Source organism: Lycorma delicatula, chromosome 2, assembly GCF_047948215.1.
Source record: "Lycorma delicatula isolate Av1 chromosome 2, ASM4794821v1, whole genome shotgun sequence".
NCBI lineage: Eukaryota > Metazoa > Arthropoda > Insecta > Hemiptera > Fulgoridae > Lycorma > Lycorma delicatula.
In genome coordinates, this window is record NC_134456.1 from 191,509,241 (window position 1) to 191,531,541 (window position 22,301).

General features: G+C 33.9%; 1 protein-coding gene across 1 annotated transcript; it reads left to right on the forward strand.

Annotated features, from left to right (window-relative positions):
* The first annotated feature begins 2,530 nt into the window (after nt 1–2,530).
* On the forward strand, nt 2,531–21,247 carry LOC142320017 (E3 SUMO-protein ligase ZBED1-like). Its single transcript, XM_075357698.1, has 4 exons — nt 2,531–4,190; nt 4,249–4,452; nt 6,207–6,225; nt 21,178–21,247. Exons 1-4 carry the CDS (start codon nt 2,531–2,533, stop codon nt 21,245–21,247), a joined length of 1,953 nt encoding a protein of 650 aa, XP_075213813.1.
* Nucleotides 21,248–22,301: the final 1,054 nt, after the last annotated feature.

Consider the following 22,301-nt stretch of genomic DNA (forward strand, 5'->3'; position numbering starts at 1 on the left):
GACGAGGCAGGTAGTTTAAATCAATTCTGAATGGTATTAATATATATATAAATATATATATATATACGCTTTGCATAATTTGTAATTCGTAAACTTCAAACAAAATAATACAGAAAATCGATTAGCTTTACTGATTATGTAAAAACATTTCTACTCTGCAGATAGATTGCTTGTATGCATAACACGTGTACAAAAAAGAAGGAGATTTCTTAAAAGCACGAAGATATTGCAATAAATTTGCTAATATCTTTTTTCTCAAATCTTGACTTAAAGCTGCAAGACAGAATCCACCATCCACAAAGGTAAATTAAAAAACAGGATGATCCTGGCAGAGAAAAACTCATTTTGGTCCAATAGTTCTAAGTTTCCACCTGTCCAGAGCGATAAGGGAATAAATTGCTATTCTCACAAATCTAAATCTTAATCAGGTAACACAGAAAAATTTTGAAGCTATTATTTTGTAAGTGGTGGTTAACAGTCTAGAACCTATGTTCTGGAAATTCTGATTAGATTACACAGATATTTCTACAACTGGATTGTACAGCCAAGCTGTTGCGCCCACAATTTCATTATCTGCATAAAACTGGCTTAAAGTGGACCCAGTTCGCTTGGATTTCTTTGAGACTTAAGTATCTAATAGAAATAATTTATTTTGTTCATTATACGATGAAAAAAATGAAAATTAACAACATATTTTAGGAAAGCTTTTACTTTCACAAAGTGGTGTAAATTTCATACTGCAAACATCAGCAATCCAAAGATAAAAATGAAAAATTGTTGTCCGGTAGCACGGACAACAATTTTGCCGATCTCCGTCACTGCCGGGGTGGAGCGTCGTATAGGAGGGGGAATTATATCACGCCTTCCGACCGTAGGTTTGTGCTGCACCACCTTGACCCCAGTCCCCAATCGACCAAATAAATATAAAACTAGCTATTCGACACATCGACCAATCTTACGAACCGGTAGGAGAAACACAGGTGCGGGAGACACTCCTCCAATATCCTTCAATGCTCCCAAGATTGTCTTCAAGACCGCAGTCTCTCCGGCCGCAGAATCATAGTTTATAGTGAAACATCTGTTGGTCGACATGGCCTCACTTCGTCCTAAAAATCGGGAACTATCATCTACAATATCTCCTTTTGCAACTCCAGAGCACATTCCATGACCCACTCCCGGCTTGGTCTTAGACAGATCAATAAATTCACATGTATCAACCGCAGCCGCAACCTTTTCCATAACAGATCTACTAGCGCCATCACACTGGTTGGCCAGTTCACATTCACGACATCAAGCAACTCCTCGTCTGTGAGCGACAGGATGTCATTCAGATCACAGACCTTCGCGGGGGGGGTTTGCGTCACAGAACCTGAAACAACTGGAGCAGCTCCACAGTCTCCCCCCCAGCGACTCTTGTAGTACTCCAGATCACGCAACCATGTTCAGTGAACTCACTAAATCCACCATCGTCTCCAAGCCCTCTTTGATCTCACGCTTCGTATTCAGAGTTACCTGCACCAAGCCGTGCAGTATAGGAATGGACGATATACATCGATGTTTTAAAAATACTCGATGTATAGTAACGATGCATCGAATCAAACCGATGTATTGTTAACTTTTAAACATCGAGTATACATCGATGTTTTTTTATTCGATGCATCGAAAAGGCAAACAATCAAACCTACTCCTCTCTCTCTCTCTCTCTCTCTACGGTTAATAACTATTTTTTTGTCTTTTTCAATTACATTATTTAGCACTCGCAAGGTGTTTCTTCAAAAAGTGGTATCACTGGTTGAAAAGGCAGCCAATATTATAGAGGTCAGTGCAACCAACCTATAAAAAATATAAATGCAAATGGCCGACTGAATTGACCCGCCGTCTCTCTCTTACTTACAGTTAGTTGCAGTCTCTGGCTTCAAAAATCATATTATTTTAATTTTTGTATTAATTAATTACCTACTCAGCTTGATTCAGAATTCATTTTAAAATTTGCTGTGTCGTGTTAGCAATAATATTTATAAATCGAAGTGTTAAACTGAACAACACGTTATATGTAATATTAATATCATAATAAGTCTGTGAACACGTTGGACAAGTAAACAAAGGTAAGTGCGTGCATCTAAATAATATATAAGTAACAATTTTCGAGATTTCCGTAAAAGCATGATTGTAAATTAAACAAAAATTCCGTAACTAATACTTTAATTGTATTTCGTGCTTAATGTCGTACCTATTTAAGTAAAACATTACATCGCGTTTTAGTCTTCTAGGTTAGAAATATAAAAATATTGTTCATATTAATCTGTCTAATCTAAGTAATCATGTAAATGTCCAATTATTTACTTTAAAGGGAGTAATTATTTATCATAACAAATGATACTTACGGTAATCGATAAACCGAAGTTAATAGATAAACCGAAGATAAATAGATAAACCGAAGTTAATAACGAATCATATCACTAGTGATTCCATGTTATCGATATTTTTTTTAATTGAAAATACATTCCTTTTTTATCTATTTCAGAATATAATGGCGCCTAAAAAGAAAAGTTTAGTCTGGAAGTTTTACGACAGAATTGATGATAATAAATCTAAATGTAAGTTATGTCAAATAGTTATCAAGTGTACTGGAAATACAACAAACTTATTTGGGCATATTCGTAATGTCCACAAGGCTGCTTACATTGAAATTGTTCCGTTTCAAAGGACTACATCGGAGAAAGAAAGTATCACGCAATCAGTTCTAGAGCCAGCTGCTTCAAGTTCCAATGAGACACCTTGCATTGGTAGTGTTGATGAACTTAAATCAAATCAATCTGATTCCGAAACCGTTATTCCTTCGACGAGTAGTTCTCAAAGTACGTCAAAACCGTTGGATAAAGCTTTAGATTCTGACTCGGAAGTAATCCCTATAAAACGTCAAAAATCTATCAAGACCAGTTTTCAAGAAATCTCATCTTATTCAGAATCCGGCATGAAAACAAGAAAACTTAACAATTGTTTGTTATATATGATTTGTAAAGATCACCAGCCTTTCTCAATAGTCGAGAATGAAGGTTTCAAAAATCTTATGAAATCAGTTGCTCCTCAAGATAAAATACCAAGTAGAACAAGTCTAAGACGATGGTTGGATAATAAATATGAGGTTGTTTCAGAGACTTTTAAAAAGAAATTGTCTTCGATAGAAGACTTAACCTTGACGACAGATATTTGGTCTGATACATTAAATATGAAAAGTTTTATAGGCGTAACTGTTCATTTTGGAATAGAAATTGAACTCATTTCAGTTACTCTCGGCGTGTACGAACTCGATGAAAGACATACGTCACAATATATTTCTGAAATGCTTTTAAAAACTTGTGCAGAATGGGGTACTAAAAAAGATAATGTGACGGCTGTTGTAACCGATAATGCTGCCAATATGGTGAAAGCTGTAGAATTGACGTTTGGTAAGAAGAAACACATTCCATGTTTGGCTCATTCGTTAAATTTGGTGGCTGAGGGCACAATGGCATGTACTGTGTGGCAAGAAATTGTTACTAAAATTAAAGCAATTGTGACCTGGTTCAAACAAAGTTGCGTTGCTAGTGACGAATTGCGCAAAGCTACTTCTACTGAGACTAAACTTATACAAAGCGTACCGACGCGCTGGAATAGTACTTACTACATGGTACAAAGATTTTTAGAACTGCGGAGTGTCATAAATGATATTCTTTTTCGACACGCCACCGCACCCCCAATGCTCAGCAGTTCAGAAATATCCATTGCCTCATCCGTCCTCCTGATATTGCGGCCTTTGGAGGTAGCCACAAAAGAAATTTCTGCAGATAAATATTGCACAACCAGCAAAATTATACCTTTAGTCCGCTGCATATTTTCCAAAATTACTTCAGCAGGCGTCGCAGGAGAACCTGTGGCACGAGAAGTGCAAAAACTGGCTCTGCAAGAAATTACGAAAAGAATGGGTTCCATTGAACATGTAACTCCTCTTGCTATAGCAAACATTTTAGACCCACGTTTTAAAAAAAATCACATTAACGATGCAATAGCTTGTAGCAATGCTGTATCGAAAATCAAAGATTTAATGAAGATTCATTTGCGTCAAATTGAAGAAATCGAGTCAGACTCAGATAAGTCTGATAAAAGTGAAGAGACATTTTCATTATGGAGTGATGGTACATCACAAACTGGTACATCGCAATTGGAAGAGTAATAAATCTGAAGATAGCTTGTCGGATGAACTTTCAGTTTATCTGACAAGTCCTGTTGGAAGACTTAACGACAATCCTCTAGAAATTTGGAAAGATTACAAAATACAGTTTCCAATATTGCATAAAATTGCCTTTAAATATCTAATAATGGTGGGCACATCAGTGCCATCAGAGAGACTGTTTTCGCAAGCGGCGCAGGTAATGACTCAACAAAGGAATAGATTAAAGGATAAAAGATTGGGTAAAATTTTGTTTTTACAAAGTATAGATAAAAATTATTGGGATATATATTAAAAATAAATGTAAAGGTAGTAAAGTTATTTTAATAGATGCTTGCTTTTTATTTCTAAACCACATACATATTTAACTTATAGAAAAACAATCGATGTATAGAAAACATCGATGTATTTTTTGATACATCGATATTACATCGATGCAACAATCCGATGCATCCAATCGAAAAAAACATCGATTTTTTTTTAATGTCCATCACTAGTGCAGTATCCCGACCCCAGTAAAAAGTTGTTGAAGGGCGGTCGTGATTGCAGAGCCCGTCAACATAGGACATTCCTTTCCGCTTAGCACAGCATGGCTCCCGTCAAGGCTCCCAGCTGATGAATCATCCTCTAACTCCAAGATCGGCGCATCAGAACTTCCTCCAACAGAACGCTGCCTCCTCTTGTGGCCCGCCAGTGGCGGAGACCGCGACTGTGACCATTTATTAGTCGGTTTAATTTCTTCCACATAATCACTGTTCATCTCAACCTCACTCGGAACCAAATTTGCGCCCCGTACAGCCTCTGGTGCTAACAGCGGGTACTCTCTCTCATATGTCTCCTCCTATACACTCTCTACAGAAGAGTCATCTATCTCTCTTCCTACAATGACCATATCCGTTCGAGTTCTGCGCAAAGTATTCCTAGAGCCCTTCCTGACAGACTCCCCCGCCCGAACTTATGACCCATCACGAAGGGTACGGGAGACATCCTGCGATTCATCAAATCGGGACATAATCAATTCATTTTAAGTTAAACTAATGAATTAAATGACTGTTTATTCTGTCTACCACGAAGGTAAACAAATGCAAAAGCTGTTGCCAATAAACAAGTCCTAGCAACCGTAGGCTGGAAAAAAAATTATAATTTTAAGCTCACAAATAATAATGATAGTCAACAAAAACGGTAATTAACAACGGAAATAACTAAATAACATAAAATAAAAGGTAATACAGGTACTCAAAGCGACACGAATCAACACTAAACCTAAAGTTAAATAGCGGCACAACAAACATAAATATTAACTAAAAACACAACGAAAACATAATTAAATAACGCAACCGAAAGAAAAAAAACGAATAAGAACATAAAAACGAATTGAAATACGAAGAAAGGAAATCTTAGTACGAGGTGGGAAAAACACTTCTAATCGCTTGACTTGACCTAACCTCTGGTTAAATCACTACAAATTAAATAAGTACAAAAATGAAGTACAATTGAGACCTTCATACTGACATGACGGATAACGTTAACGTTATTTTACCTTTTGATGATCAATTGTTATATTTATATTTTTTTTTAAATTCATTTTAGTATCATTAATGATATGTAAAATAAATAATCTAATGTACAACACATCATGTTCCTGAGGATAGATTAATAATCCGAAAGCGCTCAAACATTACTATTAAAGATTGCTTGTAAATGGAAACAATTATATAAATTATTTATACATATATGTATATTAATACCAACGGGAAATGTTTGATAAAATTAATAAAATCAAATTATTTTTTACCTATTTATTTTAAACAATATACACATACATTTAAAATAAAATTTTAAATTTTGAATTAGAATCTAATGCGAGCAATGTGATTGTATTCATTAACGTGATTGTTTAGTAATATCGGAAAAATTTGATTTGATGCCCTCTGTTAATGCAATTCGAAAATCTGGTTCTAACCCTAATTTATTTCTGTAATTATTGTCATTACAGAAAACGCTACTTTACCCAGGTATGTAGAACGAAATGGTAAAATTTCATTCGTTTCTGTGTTTATTAAATCTGGATATTTGGTTTTGTCCAAATCCTGTCCACAAATTACCAAGATATTATCCTTTAAATTCGGACTGCAACGTTGTTCTTTCTCACATGTCAGTTAACTGTTCTTGAGCTGCAATAGAAAAATGGTTATTTTTACATTTACAGAAAATGGGTTCATGACCCATTGAAACTCTTTTTTAATACTAGGAAGATCTGTAAGTAGAATATAAAATTTTGTGTCCTGGACGTGAAACCAGACACTAGAGTATGGGAACATTCCAAATGTACCGGCTTTAAAGTGCATGCGCACAAAGATCCTTGTTGAACGTTCAGAGGTATTATTCCTTCAAAGAGTGCTTTGCTTTCCAAGTCTTCGTGCGCATTTACGATGTTGAGCTCCCAGACACTGGTGAAACAGACACAGCTACCAATGAGAGAACCTCGCCCTTACGTGATACAAGTTCATACAATCGCAAGGGATCGTGAACCTACTTCTTTTGCCTACCCCCAAGTATCACTTTGCGTACCCCAGTTTGGAGACCACTGCTCTATAGTAAATTGCAGTTTTGATCATTTTTACGCATGCACTATTTAATATCCTTGTCAGATACATAAAACTCGGCACTGGACATAAACTTGATGTCCAGGGAAATTTCCTCAGTGGAACTAATGCATAGAGGGAAGCAAAAAGAAAAATTCTCTTGTACAAAAATAGACGTACATTTTAAATATGAATTTTTATTTTAACTTTTTTATAATCATTCCAAATCTAGACTTGAGTGTGAGAACATAATTTCTAGTACTTCCAGCACATTAAAATGACTGGCATTATCGGAATTCAAAGCTAGAATCTTCCGGTTGAAAGATGAAGATACTACTACTCTTCTATCACTGATGAAGTTATTTACTGTAGTCAAAAATAAGCTTTAATTAAACTCTCCTTTTGTCAATTAAGTTCGTATCGATTTTATACGATTAATATTTTTATTTATTTTTATTTTTGAATGAGCCATAAAAAGTTGATTAATACATTGGAAGTTTTCTACAATTAAAAAGTAAACAAGTAAAAGTTATTTTACAGGCTTTTATAAAGTTAACTTCCGATTAATTTACTTTTATTCATAAAACTAAATGAATTTAGTTAAATTGTTGTCACTTGTTATGCTTAATTTTCTCTAAGTTTACATGATGTGACAAGATTTACCAACCTCCTTTACTCTCCCTATATCTGATCAAATTGTATTTTAGAAACATTGTATGTTATTACTGATGGATTGAAGGGTAGCTGGCATAATTCTGTTTAAAACCCAATTTCCGTTTAAGGGTTGAAAACAGGGGCAATGAGGGGATCCCCACCCCATACTGTTAGGGTGATTTCCCTGTCCCTATCGTCACTATTCGCAGTTCCCCTAAATCAAAACACAAGCAGGCTTTGCTTGTTGTGCTTTGTGTTTCCCAAAGTTATCTGTATACAGATTCCCGTACGTTATATGAATTTGAATATTCCTGGCATTCATTTTAAACCTACTCATATTTAAGAGATGTAGTACTGAAGTAAAACCAAATAATTACTTTTAAATAATACAGATTTAATCAAATTTTAAATAAATAATAGAAAGATAATTTTATAATTATCATCTCAAAAATATATTGCATACATTCAAAAGTAGTAAAATCTATTTTTTATTCACTTTTTTTTTAAAAGCGTTGCAACAAAATCAGCTTTTGATGTAAAAATCACCTACTTATTTTAAATCTTATACGAAGCAGTCCATGAATAATCTAAATATATATATTATAATTTTTTTATATATTTAATTTAGATGTATTTTACATTTTTCTTTTATTATAACACTTTCATTCTTAATAAAATTAAGAATGAAATTTATTATAATAAATTTCATTCTAGAAGCAAAAAATAATTTTATTTTAAATATCTGCTCAGATGTTACCTGCTTTTGTATCGCCGTTCTCAAGAGTAGTACGTTTTCATTAATCACAAATCCGTCATCCAAGAATAATACAAATTATCTACAATAAAAAATGTTAAATTTTTAAGATTTTACTCAATTCTGTTATCGTCGATTAAACTTGTAAAATTACTCGAGAGAAAATAAAAAAAACAAAAGCTGCAAAAAAATGAATACAAATACAAATTTTTCGATCTGAAACACGCGAGAGAGGATTAATTAGAGTTTGATTATCCGAATGTAGTAATGTTAACATAACTAGTCCTTTAACTGAACAGAGTCTAAAGTGTCGTACATATGCCTTAATATCATTTGTATTAATTACTCTTTTTGATATGTTAATACGCTGGAATACATTCAGGACAGTGTAGAAGACAATATCCATTCACTTAACTTCCCACTTTTCCTAGTGTGACTAGCATAAGATTCTTTTACTCTTGAAGAATACTATGCCATTTTTTTTTTTTTAAATGATTGATGTGTAATGTCGGGTCACGTATAAGTTTTGTCATGGCCCTTATCATAATACTTTATATATATATAAAACCTTAAATGTAATTTATTTAAGTTTATTATCCTCTTGATTGGACAGAATTAAATATAATAACAAAACATATTTTATTTAAAAATATTACCTTAATTAATCTATTGGGTTAACCAATCAAATAAACAAACTTATACATTAAATACACTATGTTTCACTTAGAAACGTCTAAGCTTCCTCAAGTGACAATACACATTCGTACATACATCGTACAAAATTCTCTTACATACTAAGAAATTAACTAGTCTATCTTTCCTAGATAATATTCTACTCCCACCCTTGTAATAGATCCGCTACTCATACATGACTCATCTTATCTTTAGATAATTATACGTATCTCTTTATATAACCTGATTGCTATTTCCTGTGTATTGAAACCTTTACAACGCACATATTTTTTTCAAAAATTACCAACATTAAACATTATTTCCCGTAAAACTACATTTACAATATAAATATGATTTTTTAAATTAAATTAACATATATGTTGCTTAATCCGGTTATGTCCGTTCTACTGTTCCCAGTTTTTTCATTTTTCATGATGTATATAATTTCTAGAGCGATCCTTTTATATATATTTTGTTCTTTGTCTAATATTTTGGTGCTGTAAAAATTGAACAAGTGTTTATGTTCTATTGTATGTTTTGTGAGCGCTGTCACTTCCTTTTTTCTATATTTATGGGCTTCTATGCTTTTTTTAAGGTATTGAGTTGTTTGCCCAATGTACAACGCGTTACAATCTTTACACAGAACGCTGTATATTACGTTTGCTTGTTGATTTTTTCAACCGGCGATTTAAATTTAAAAATCGTCGATAGGAAAAAAACCGCAAGTCAATATAATATATAGCATTCCATGTAAAGATTGTAACGCATTGAGGGAAATAAAGTATTATTATAAATAATAACACCTATTTACTTATGTGAAATAATATTATTTATGTAGAATTTCCAAGATTTAATTATATGCGGAAAGATACTTTTTTAAAACTTACTTTTTTGTATTAATTTAATAAAATAATGAAAATCTAACTAAAATATATTATTTTCAACTTCATTATATAAAGTATAAAGGAAAATGAAAAAAGCATAGAACAATTTGATTTCTAGTGAAATTAACTTTTAGCAGATAGCATATCGAATCTTACAAATGTATTAGTGAAATTAAATTTACTTCAAAAATTACATTTAAACTTTGAGAACTCTGATTTCATTTCATTATACATCTCTTCCAATGAATAGATTGACTTCTTCCTTCTAACCAACAAAAGTTTTAAAAGCATTAACCATGTTATAGTAATATTGAATGAATGAAAATTATATTATATTATAGAAGATTTTATTCTTTTAATTTCGTAATTTAATTATCAATAATTAAATAAAAGATTTATTTACTTTGTTTATAACTTGATCAAAAATTTCACAGAATAAAAAGTACCTCCTACACTATTTATTTAGTTCATGTCCTAATTAATAAGCAATATTGCCGATTAATACAAAAAATAAACTTATTATTTTCATATAAAATATAAACGAGTTACCAGTTTTTTGTGGTTAATAATAATAATAATAATAATAATAATAATAATAATAATAATAATAATAATAATAATAATAATATAATAATAATAATGCCCTGAGGTAGATAATCCCCACGTCCGGAACACAACATCTACGTTCCACGTCCAGGGCGGCAACAGCTGTACTCACGTACATTACATATAGCTGGCTAACGGGGTTCCGAGTATTGTTTCTCGGATATACTTTTCTTCGGCCGATTTTCATCTGCAGGCCGAATTAGAGGACTGGATTTCACGGCCACCTGCAGATACGAAATTATTACTGATTGTGGAAATGGAATGATACCACCTTTAGAGTTGGCGATGTGGCGGCCACGGTCGAAGTTATTTGCGGTTGAAACGGACAACTTTCGTTGTCCACATGCATGTAGTTAAGGATGGCAAGCATGTAGTTAAGGTGCCAATGTTGTTCGGGGCATGGGAGCCCTGAAAGCCTCGGTGTGTAGGGGCCTGGAGTCAGTGCAGAGACTGCGCATCCGCTCTCTGCCAGGACATATGCCGGTTCCACCGGAGTACCGGAACGGACCTCCAGGGTTGGTAGCCCTGGAGTGGGGTGTACCCCGGCGGCTAGCCTTACTACAGAAGGGATTAAATGTTCATGGAAACTGAACAACTAAACGTGGCAGAGGGTTCACGTAAACACCCTCGTCTAGAACCGGCCGTTTCGCCTGAGGCGAAACACCGAAAGAGTGCTGAAAATAGAAGGATTGAGATTGAGGCTAGAAAAAGCTTGCAGAAAGCTTTTTTCAAGAGCAGCATTCCAAAACCAAAGTATTTAGTTATCACTAAGGAAGAAGGTAATTTCTCGAAGGTGAGTCCTTTCCTCATCGCTCGAGAAATAAACAAATGTGCTGGAGGCCCTGTTAAGGAAATAAGAAAAACTTTCACGGGACTTCATGTAGAGACTGTAAATGATATACAGTCTCAGAAGATCCTAGGACTGAAGAAAATAGGAGATCTGGCTGTAAGTGTTGATCCCCATGGCACACTCAACACCTCAAGAGGTGTTGTGGTCTGTCGGGATCTTTAAAATTGTTCGGAGCACGAGATTGTAGAGGAACTGGCAGCACAAGGAGTAATAGAGTGCCGTCGGTTGAATATGAGAAGGAACGGTGAGGTCTTACCCTCAGCTTCTCATGTCCTCACTTTCAACCAGCCTACTTTGCCGGAAAAGATAAGAGCAGGGATTCATCGTTTGGATGTGCGGGCATTTGTCCCACAGCCAATGAGGTGTTTTAAGTGCCAACGCTTTGGCCACACCGCTCTTAGATGTGAAAGACCGCAAATCTGCTTGTGCGGTGAAGAGGTTCATGAGGCAGAGCCGTGTAAAGAGCCTCCTACATGTATCAACTGCAAAGAAGCACATTCTTGTAGATCAAGGAATTGTCCTGTCTACAAAGATGAAGTAGCTGTGCAGGAAGTAAAAACCCTGCAAAAGGTAAGCTACTTCGATGCTAAGAAGATTGTTAATGCCCGCAGGCAAGGACCAACGACAACCTATGCTCAGGCTGCGGCTGCTGTTCCTGCTCCTGCTCCAGTTGCTGTCGATGAAGGCCAACTCATCAGTAAACTTGCTCCGACCTTGGCTAATATGATTGAAAGAATTATTGACAATAAAATGAAACCTTTCAACAGTAAAGAGCCTATAAAGCCAAAGATATTAGTACAGCCTCCTGAAGATAAATGTTCTGAAGAAAACGGACGCCAAAGCAGAATGCCAAGTCCGTCTCAGTGAGATTCTTGATGACAAGAAAAAGGTGATACCTACACAGACTGTTATGGAGGCTCCCAAGCCTCCTGCAACTCAGGTGGCCTCTAAACCACAGAGGCCACAAAAATCCTGGCGGTGAATCACCGCCAGGCGGTGACAGTAGATCCCCGTGGAAGAGAACTAGAAAGGTTCCTGATGAATTCTGAACTTATTCTTTTAAACGACGGGTCAGGAACCTTTTTTAATGCCAGAAATGGATCGACGTCCTGTATTGATCTTGCATTTATAAGCGGATCGATAGCACCGAGGTACACCTTCCATGTTATAGAAGATTTGCATGGAAGCGATCATTTCCCGGTGCAAATTGTTACTGATATTACAAGAAAAATACATCCCATCTCTAAAAGATGGTTGTTTGGAAAGGCAGATTGGACGAGCTTCACAGCTAGAACGATACTCCCTGAAACAACTGGAGTTATCGGAGACGATGTCAATGCCATAACAAATGCGATACTTGAATCAGCATCGAGGTTTATTCCCAAAACATCTGGGAAACTTACAAAGAAACCCGTTCAATGGTGGAACGATGGCATTAATGAAGCTATTAAAAGAAAGAAAAGAGCGTATAACGCCTTTAAGAAATGTCCAACCACAGAGAATCTTATTACCTTTAAAAAATACAGGGCGTATGCAAAACGTCTTATGATAGATTCGAAGAAACGATCCTGGCAACAACACGTGTTGATAGAACTACTTTTGCATCAGATGTTTGGAGGAAAGTGAAGGCGATTTGTGGGCGTAAAAACTTTGCCCCCATATCTAGCCTTCAAGATGAAGATGATATTAAGGACACTCCAAACGAAATCGCAGAGATATTATCCAATCACTTCGAGAAGGCCAGCAAAACGGCCAACTACGAGGAAGGTTTTCGAACCAAAAAAGAAGAACTCGAAGGTCTACTAAATTTTAGAACTGAGTATAATTACTCATATAATGTACCATTTAAAATGGAAGAATTCGCGAAAGCGTTGGAAAAAGCAGGTAACACAGCTGCTGGTCCGGATGAAATCCACTATAATATGATCAGGCAGCTGAATACCACTGCAAAGTGTAGATTATTAGAACTTTATAATAAAATATGGCGGGATGGAACGTACCCGCAGCAGTGGAAAAAAGCTCATGTTGTTCCAGTACCAAAGAAAAATAAAAATTTAACAGACCCCAATTGCTACCGTCCTATTTCTTTGACGTGTGCTATGGGGAAAATATTGGAAAAAATGATTAATAATCGACTCGTCTGGGTTTTGGAAAAAGAAAACCTGATATCACCGTATCAAGCAGGTTTTCGACAATACCATTCTACCACTGATCAAATGATCAACATAGAGAACGTTATATATAACAGCTTTATCACAAGGAAGCATTACGTCGGAGTCTTCTTTGATCTTCAGAAGGCTTTCGATATGACCTGGCGTCATGGTATAATACTCCAGATACATGAATGGGGCATTTGTGGCAATCTGCCAGTCTTACTGAGAAACTATATGAATACCGTACTTTCCAAGTACGAGTCAATAATGAATATTCATCTGTAAGAATTTTGGAAAATGGCATACCACATGGTTCGCCATTGAGCAGTACCTTGTTTACCATCGCCATTAATAAATTGATATTAGCCATTCCTGTAGAAATCAACAAAAGCGTCTATGTTGATGATTTGGCAATTGTGTATGCCAGCAACAAGACTGCTATGGTGAAGTACAAATTGCAACGAGCGATCAACGCTCTAAATGAAGTTGCAAGGAATAACGGATTCCAATTCTCACCAGAAAAACGTGCTGTGTACACTTTTGTTGGAAGAGAATTCCTCATCAAAGTCCTGCGTTGACAATTGGTGATAATCCAATACAATATAAAGACAACGTAAGTTATTTAGGACTAGTATTGGATAAATCCCTTACGTGGGGATTACATATACAGGACTTGAGTGATAGATGCAAAAGAGCCCTAAACATTATAAAATGTTTATCGAACTTGTAGTGCTCAGACAAAGAGACATTATTGAGATTGTATAAGGCATTGGTTCAATCGAAACTCGACTACGGATGTATTGTATATTCATCCGCTAGGAAGTCGTATTTAAAAAAGATAGACGTAATTCATATTAGCGGAATAAGATATGCAACAGGCGCTTTCCGCACAAGTCCGGCGGCAAGTCTGATGTCGAAGCCGGAATAATACCACTACATTATAGAAGAGAGATCCTTTTACTAAGATACAGCAAATATATGGGCTTATCCTGCCCATATAAATAATAAACTTTTCAACAACCATCCTATGGCTGCATTATACCAACGTTGTGCTACCTATTCCAAACCAGCCGGAATTAGGCACCACGAATTAAGAAGTAAATACGAAATTGACATTCCAGATACATTAGCAATTTCTACTAGAGAAATACCACCATGGCTTTTGCTAGCGGTAACTACAAGGTTGGATCTCTCTCAAGGAGAAATAAAAAAGAAACCAGTAGTGATCATCCAACAGTAATTTTTGGCAACCGTCAGTAGTTACGAAGAACATAATAGAATTTATACTGACGGTTCTAAAACCGAACATGGTGTTGGATGCTCAATATATGTAAATGAAGAAGCCAGATGTGGCCAGTGTCTACACGGCAGAACTTACTGCAATTCAGCAAGCTCTTCGCTACACTGAATACTATTGCTAAGAGAGAGTGTTAATATGTTCCGATTCTTTAAGTGCACTTGTCGCAATTCGGAAAAAGAACATTAAGGATGTCCTAATTGCAAACATCCTGTCCATTTTATACGTTCTAAATCAACGAGAACAGTGATGTGTATTTGTATGGACTCCAGGGTATGCTGGTATTACAGGTAATGAGAGCGCAGACGAAGCTGCCAGAAAGGCAACAGTCTGCGATGATTTGTATGCATTTCCTGTAAGAGTGGCAGATGTTAAATACTGTCTAACTAACGTAGTAAAAAACAAGTGGAATACTGAATGGAGGAGTTTAAATACAAAATTAAACTCAGTAAAAACTTCTCCATATAAATGGAAAAGCGACTTTAAGTTGACTCGCCGTGAACAAGTAGCGGTGACCAGACTTAGAATCGGTCACACGCGATTGACAAATTCATATTTTTTAACCAGCGAAGAGAGCCAATGTGCGATGTTTGTAATAAAACACTGTCAATCAAGCATCTAATAGAAGAGTGTACCATTTATGAGGACCTCAGAAAGAGGTTCCGTCTTAGAAATGATATTACTGCTGATCTGGATAATGGAAATGAAGAAAAGATAGTTGCATTTTTACACACCAGTGGACTTCTTAGAAGTCTGTAAAAGTGAAAAATTTAAAGCTGTGTTAAAGAATCTCTAAGAGGTAGTTTCATTTAAATGTGGAAGTCTCGAAGCGTGGCACGTGTAGTAACGGGAGGTAGCCCTCTTGCCTAGGCCATTTTGGCTCACCTGCATTCAAGAGCAGTGAGTCGGGGTGTGTCCGATGATGGCATGGGGGACCCTCAAGGGTGGATTGAGGGCGCGAGGCTATGGGTGTGCGCGGTGCATGCCTGTAGTCTGTTTATAAGAAGGAATCAACTGCCACGGCACCCTGGCGCGACTGATATACTGCTTATCGGCGGTTCTTGTCGCCCCGAGGGTGCTTAAACAAACTATAAACGAGACTCGTAGAAGAAAGAAAGAAAGAAGTGGTATTGATAAGTTGAATTTTTAATTTCATGGTCTTTTGAGAACCTTATCTCAAATTTTAATATCGGGGCCCTTTACCCTTACCCCGTAAGTGTTGTGTGTTGTACTTGTCTTTTGTGTCTTAATGTTTTGTGTAGTTTGTGCTTTTAAATAAAATGTAAGGGCCCTTTACACCCGTAGATATGACGATCCCGATCGTGATACTAATTTCTTTTAAAGAATGTGACGAAGGCTAATGACCTTAGCAGTCGATGCCCGTAAAAATTAAAGAAAAAAAATAATAAATCACAATTAAAGGTCAAATAAGTAAAAAAAAGATAAGAATGTAAATCGGTTTATAATCGAAAATTATGTTAACATATTAAAGATTTCTTTTTGTTATTGCATCCAAAAGCCTTGATCTTTTTCAAGTCAGTTTTTTCTTTCTGTAAAACTCATGAAGCAGATTAAACCACATTATGTTTTATTATGGAATAAGTTTTTAAATAGATTACTTTTTAATGCTATCTTCAATAGAATATTTTAATAACACTATTTTATTATTTATTATTTTAAATAACTTATTCGTTATTTTTTATGTCTTTTCAAATTTAAATATAGGTAAAAAAAATAAATATAAAAAGGTAAACTTAAAGTTATAACTTAAACAAAATTTTTACGAAGTCAGTTGACTGCATTTTGCGTAGAATTTCATTCTGAAAGTTCATCGTACATCTGAAGGGTGTCAGTTGATGTTTAAGCTTTGATGAGACCTTTTGGATCCGGATTTTGAATAGACAAAGATGACGAAGGGATTAGAGGCTTATCTCACAAGCAGGCGCTTCATCTGCTCCACCCCATAATTAAACCTCCCTCTGACTACTCCTTCTAACCCCTACTCCAGAAAACTAACCCTTATCAAAGTCTGTCTCAGAGTAGGGCATACCTACTACCTCTAATATCCAACAGAGGAACTTTAACACACCTTGTGACGTGTGGAATTATATCCCAACAAGTTTCTCAGATTGTTTGACATTATCCTACGCTAGTTTGTAACAACTACTATGTAGTTATCTCGTGTACTTAGTGCTTAAAAGTACAAGAGAGACACAAATGAAGAGAGACATGGCGGGGCGGGAGAAGAGCGAGAGAGTAAGAAAAAGAAAGAGAAAGGACTTTACCATTAGAGGCAACAAAACTACATTATCAGTGTTTCCGCATGCGAATGAACTTCACCTAAATTAATGATGCTGAAAGAAGAGGTACCGTGTAAAATTCAACTGAATATCAGTTGAATATTTAGAATTTTATTAACATTACCGCATGCACGCATATATGTATGCATGTATGCATATATGTATGTTTGTATGCGCGCGCGTGTGTGTTTGTCTTTATATTTGTGTATAATTGTTTTACATTTTAAATTAACCCGTACCACAGAAATATTCATACATTGTGTTAATCTTACTAGCACAAGTAATTTAAAATAAAATTATCGTTAGTAACTGTTGCCTAAATTTGAAAACTATATTATGACTATAAAATCTTCTTTTATCTTAGTTACTGAACTAAATTTGTCCAATAATTTTATATAAAACTGCAATTATTTTAACAAACAACAAATAAAATATCACCATCAAAATATTAAATAATGTTAAAGCAAAAAATTCAAAACTAACGATCAATGAGACACAAAATATAAAAATATATATGTTACATGCCAGAGGCACAATAGTTTTCAGAGGATCAATTGAGAAGTCTTACCCAGCAATTACAAGCATCCCGTGCCAGGCTTTTCGTCCGATTGAGGAGTTAAGTGATTTTCAATTGTCTTCTTACAAAGTTGTATATAATGTTACATATAGCATTGCAATAGCACCTTCAAACCAGTCCTTCAAATGACAACAATCATACTGTTCATACAAGGACTAACTGATGAACATCTTACTCTCATAGAAAGTAACTCTAAATCGTGTCGCTTACTGTATTACATGAATCACAGCCATAAAAGAGACTGGCATAAATATTTTGAAGTATAATTTCCATTCCAGAGAGCTCGTTTCAGATCTATGGTACGTATATAGGGCAATTCAAAGATAAAATAAGGAAAATTGATTTTCTTCCTGTGAAAAGCAATGTGTTATTAATTCTGGGATATTCAGTAAAAGAAGCTAATTTTTATGATTAAAAGTGAAAATTTTACTAACAGACTGGTTTGAGATAAAATATAAGGATGAACCGGATTAAAACCAACGGTTCACAAAAATTGAAATAATTTGATGTACAAATAATGTAATGGAAATATTTTCATGGCAAGAAAACCTTTTTCATCCCTTTTCTTGTTCTGGTATATTATTATAGATTTTTATTGATGAATTATAGTATGACAAATTGGAACTAACAGTATGTTCATCATAATTCTTAATTGTATTATCCAGGAGCTTGCCGGAAAGATCCTGTCTGGAAGAAAATTAACAATTTTAATAAATTTATAATTTATTAACTTCCTTTTCACCATAATCTTTAATTTCAATTAATAAAAGCGATAATATGTATTATAATTAGCAGTAATCACAGTAATTCTTGTTGATATTTACTAGTAGTGTTTTTATCGTGAAAAATTTTTTTTTCTGTCAGAAAACTTTTTGAAAAGAAGCCTTCGTCCAATATAACGCAATACAGTAATTATCTTTCCTCTACTGCCACCTAAGAATGGATATTTTGTTCCGAATTGGTGGAGGGGTTATATACAAAGAACGCTTTAAAACTGTTTTAATAACTTTTTCAATTCCTATCTTATCCACCTACCTTCCAACCCCAATTTTCCGATAGAGTTCGTTTGAGCGTAGCATAGTTTCCACTCCAGGGAGCTCGTTACAGATCATTGGTGCCGTATATAGGGAAATTCCAAGGTAAAAAAAGGAAAATTATTGCAGACTTCCTATTTTACTTAATCTATAAATAGAAGGATTTATATTTTTTAAAAAAACATACATATATATTTACAATTTAAAATTTGAATGAATGAACGAATGAAAGGATTCAAATTCGACAATCGAAAAAGTCTTTGTATGTTGTGTTTTAGTTTAATTATTACTTTTAATGAATACAAGATATACGTAAATGCAAAATAATCTCTACAAACATCAACAAAATTCAATCATTCTTTCTTTGGATCTTGCGTCAACTATACACGATAGATCCGCTGATCGTAAATTTATCTAATTCTGGACGGGATAATCACAATTTGGTTCACGGATCAAAAATCAGGTCTTCATTAGATCTTTTTCGGATTTAGCCTTCCGTAATCACCAGATATCTACATTAGTCGGGATAAAAAAAACTTTTTCAAATAATTGTCTATTTTTGTGACGATTAAAACCTTCAGTGGTGTTGTCGCTGTCCGGACTATATATGCCACCCATCTCATTGATCTTTTTATATTAAAAGAGAACAACAGAATATTGCTTTTTCTGAAGGATTGTTTCACCAGAAAGAAAATTCTAGTTTTACAAAGGATAACAAATTCAAAGCATTTGAAGCTGTAAGGTTCTCCTTGTTCACTCGTGCCCATTGCAATTAAAACAAATTGAAATGCTTTGTATTATCGTGAAATGTTTTACTTAGTTTTGCTGCCTTATTCTTTAAAAACTATTGAAAGTAAAAAACAACTAGACTAGGACTAGAGCTTTGACCAAATATCTTCATGATTGAAATAAAAATTAATTAATTTAAGTGAATAAAAAATCGGTACCGGTCATACCTTGTTTGTTTATTCAAAAAATATAAATCTTCTTTTATATCTAAGTTATACGGTTAATATTTCAATTTTAAGGACTAGTATTTCTAAATAGTCTCAGTTTCAACTAATTTTTGTTACTTTATATATCAACGTTGTATGGTCTTCTAGAAGACGTTTTCTTCTCACTTCTTTCAGACATGGATGCTTATCTGAATGTAAGTTACATAAAAAATTCCCTGGATTCTGAATATATATATATATATATATATATATATACTCAAAATTTTAATAATTGTTTATTCAAGATACACTTATTTTTTAAACAAGCGACAGAAGTTTCATTTAGCACCAGATTAAACTTTTTTTCTAAGTTTTTTCGAATATGAATATTATTTTCATATTATATAAAACAATGTATTCTCTTCTATTGGAAACATAAAATAAACTTAAGTTTAGAAGATCTTGCTTACGAAAAATTTGTTTTTCTAACTACTAGAAAAATTAAACTTTTTCCTGTGATTTACTTTTATTGATAGTTAAAAACAAGAAGCTCATCAATCATAAAAATTATTACAATTGGTAGTACACGTTATATACATTCCTGTTCAAATCTGAATCTAGTAAATTTTGGACTTCACGTATAGACGTAGAGACGACGTAAAATAAATCGAATCGACGTTGAATTTAGCGAGAGAATAGACTTTTTTTGTCGTTGTAAATGAATTTTCCGCCCAGTAAAGTAATCGAGAACATTTTTTTAATCCATTTTACCTATTAATGTCCGAATGATTTTTTTTTTTCAATACAAGGAACATTATTCAACAAGAGATTTAAAATTATTAGTTTATTGTGAATAATATCAGAAATTCATGAGTATTAAATTAAATTCAAGTAACCGGATCGATATCAATCTATGGAGTGTTATAAAAGACACTTTCTCGCTTCTATACAGTAGATGCCTATCTATTTTTTATATAATTTATTGTTATTATTAAAACCTGGGATCAGTTTTTTTTTAACAAATAAGATGAGATGGAAGAAATATATGTGAAAAAAGACAACTCTTGCCGCGAGTCAAACCCGACACCGGCTAATGTAGAGGTCAGCATGCTAAACCAGCGTGATCGAACAGTCCCATGTTTATTCAGATCTTGCTCTATCAGAAGAAAGACATCAGAACAAAGAGACACTTAAGTCAAAGACAGATACAACTAAATCTATATAATAATTTATTCAGATTTTTTTTTTTTAATGAGATAGCTATCATTACTGTAAGACTAAACAGTTAAACTTTATATAGCACGTTAATTTAAAATTTAGTCAAGAAAAACTAAATAAATAATATTTTAATTTATTAAGAATTATGTTTAATAAACCCTTTGATAGCCATTACGTCAGTGTACACGACTTTATGAGGAAAAAAATAGTCTTAACCATCTTGCCCGCTGAATCATTCCTGCAGCACGCTGAATTGGATAAAATAGAAGGTTTAATAATATACAAGGTCTAGGTCACTGAAGAATACTTTATTTATCTAGGCGCTTGCTGAAGTTTTTAATACAGCATAATGATTACATTAGAAGCGGAATTTATCGCCTCTGGCTTTCATCCGGAAGGTTCTGGGTTCAAATTATAATGAACCATAGGATTTTTTCACTTGTTACAGAAATCCATTTTTTATGATTAAAAACAAGAAAGTTGAAGAAGACTGTCTACAGTTGGATGAAAGTTTGTAGTTACCGGAGTGAAATAAGTAAATAACTAATACCACTGCGGTGAAATATGACCAAATGCGATGCCATGTGACTTACTAAACGCTCTGACACAAAACTACCAGCAAATAGCTGATTCTTTTTAAACTAAAATTTCAGGATGAACTTACTTTAAACTGTTAAATAAATTTCATGTTACTAAGATAATAATCCAGGGCCTAAATTTGAAAGTATTTCCTACGCCTTGAAATATGTAAATATTATTAACGTTATTTTCTAAGAAAGCCGATCCAGTTGAAAAGAAAAAATCTTCGACAAAAACTGAATTCCCAATATGTTTTTCAAGGTTCAAGAATAAGGTTATTTTATATATTACATAAACATTGTACTTAAATGGTTACTAGAGAATTGAATTTAAAAATAATTTCAAACACTTCCCTTTGAGGATTCTATACTGTAAATTGAAATATTTTTATAGCAATACACATTAACCTTTTTACATGACGTAAACAAACAAGTTTTCTAAGTTTCAATGCGGTCGCAGTACTTTACCTCCCCTTAATCTTTTCCATAAGATAATTTTATCAAATATATAGTGATTGCTACCTTACAAAATTAAATTTCACACACCTAAACGTTTTGTATAAATTGTGATTTCTTCTTTTTTATATAAATAAATGCTTATGAACTAAATTTAGATTTAAAAAATTATGAAATGTTAACTTCAGTACCAAATTTAAATTCAAACAAATTTTTGTTTCACATGATTTTAGAATAATAAGTAGATGGGTAATGTTTGTAACGTTAGAAAATTAAAAACTTTTTATATACATTTTCTCAAAATTAATTTAAATTCTGATGCGTTTACAAAAAGAAAGTACAACGTAAAAGAAAAAAAAACTATTAAAAATATTCTTTATAATATACCAGTTTTACTTCAGTAAACCACGCGAATTTCATTTTGTAACATAAATGTTTTAGGAAAGTTTTATAAAGTTGTACTTTACTCATAAATAGGCTGTAGAACGAGATGCAAAACCAAATGATATTAAAATCCTGTTTCATTCGCCGGCGAGAT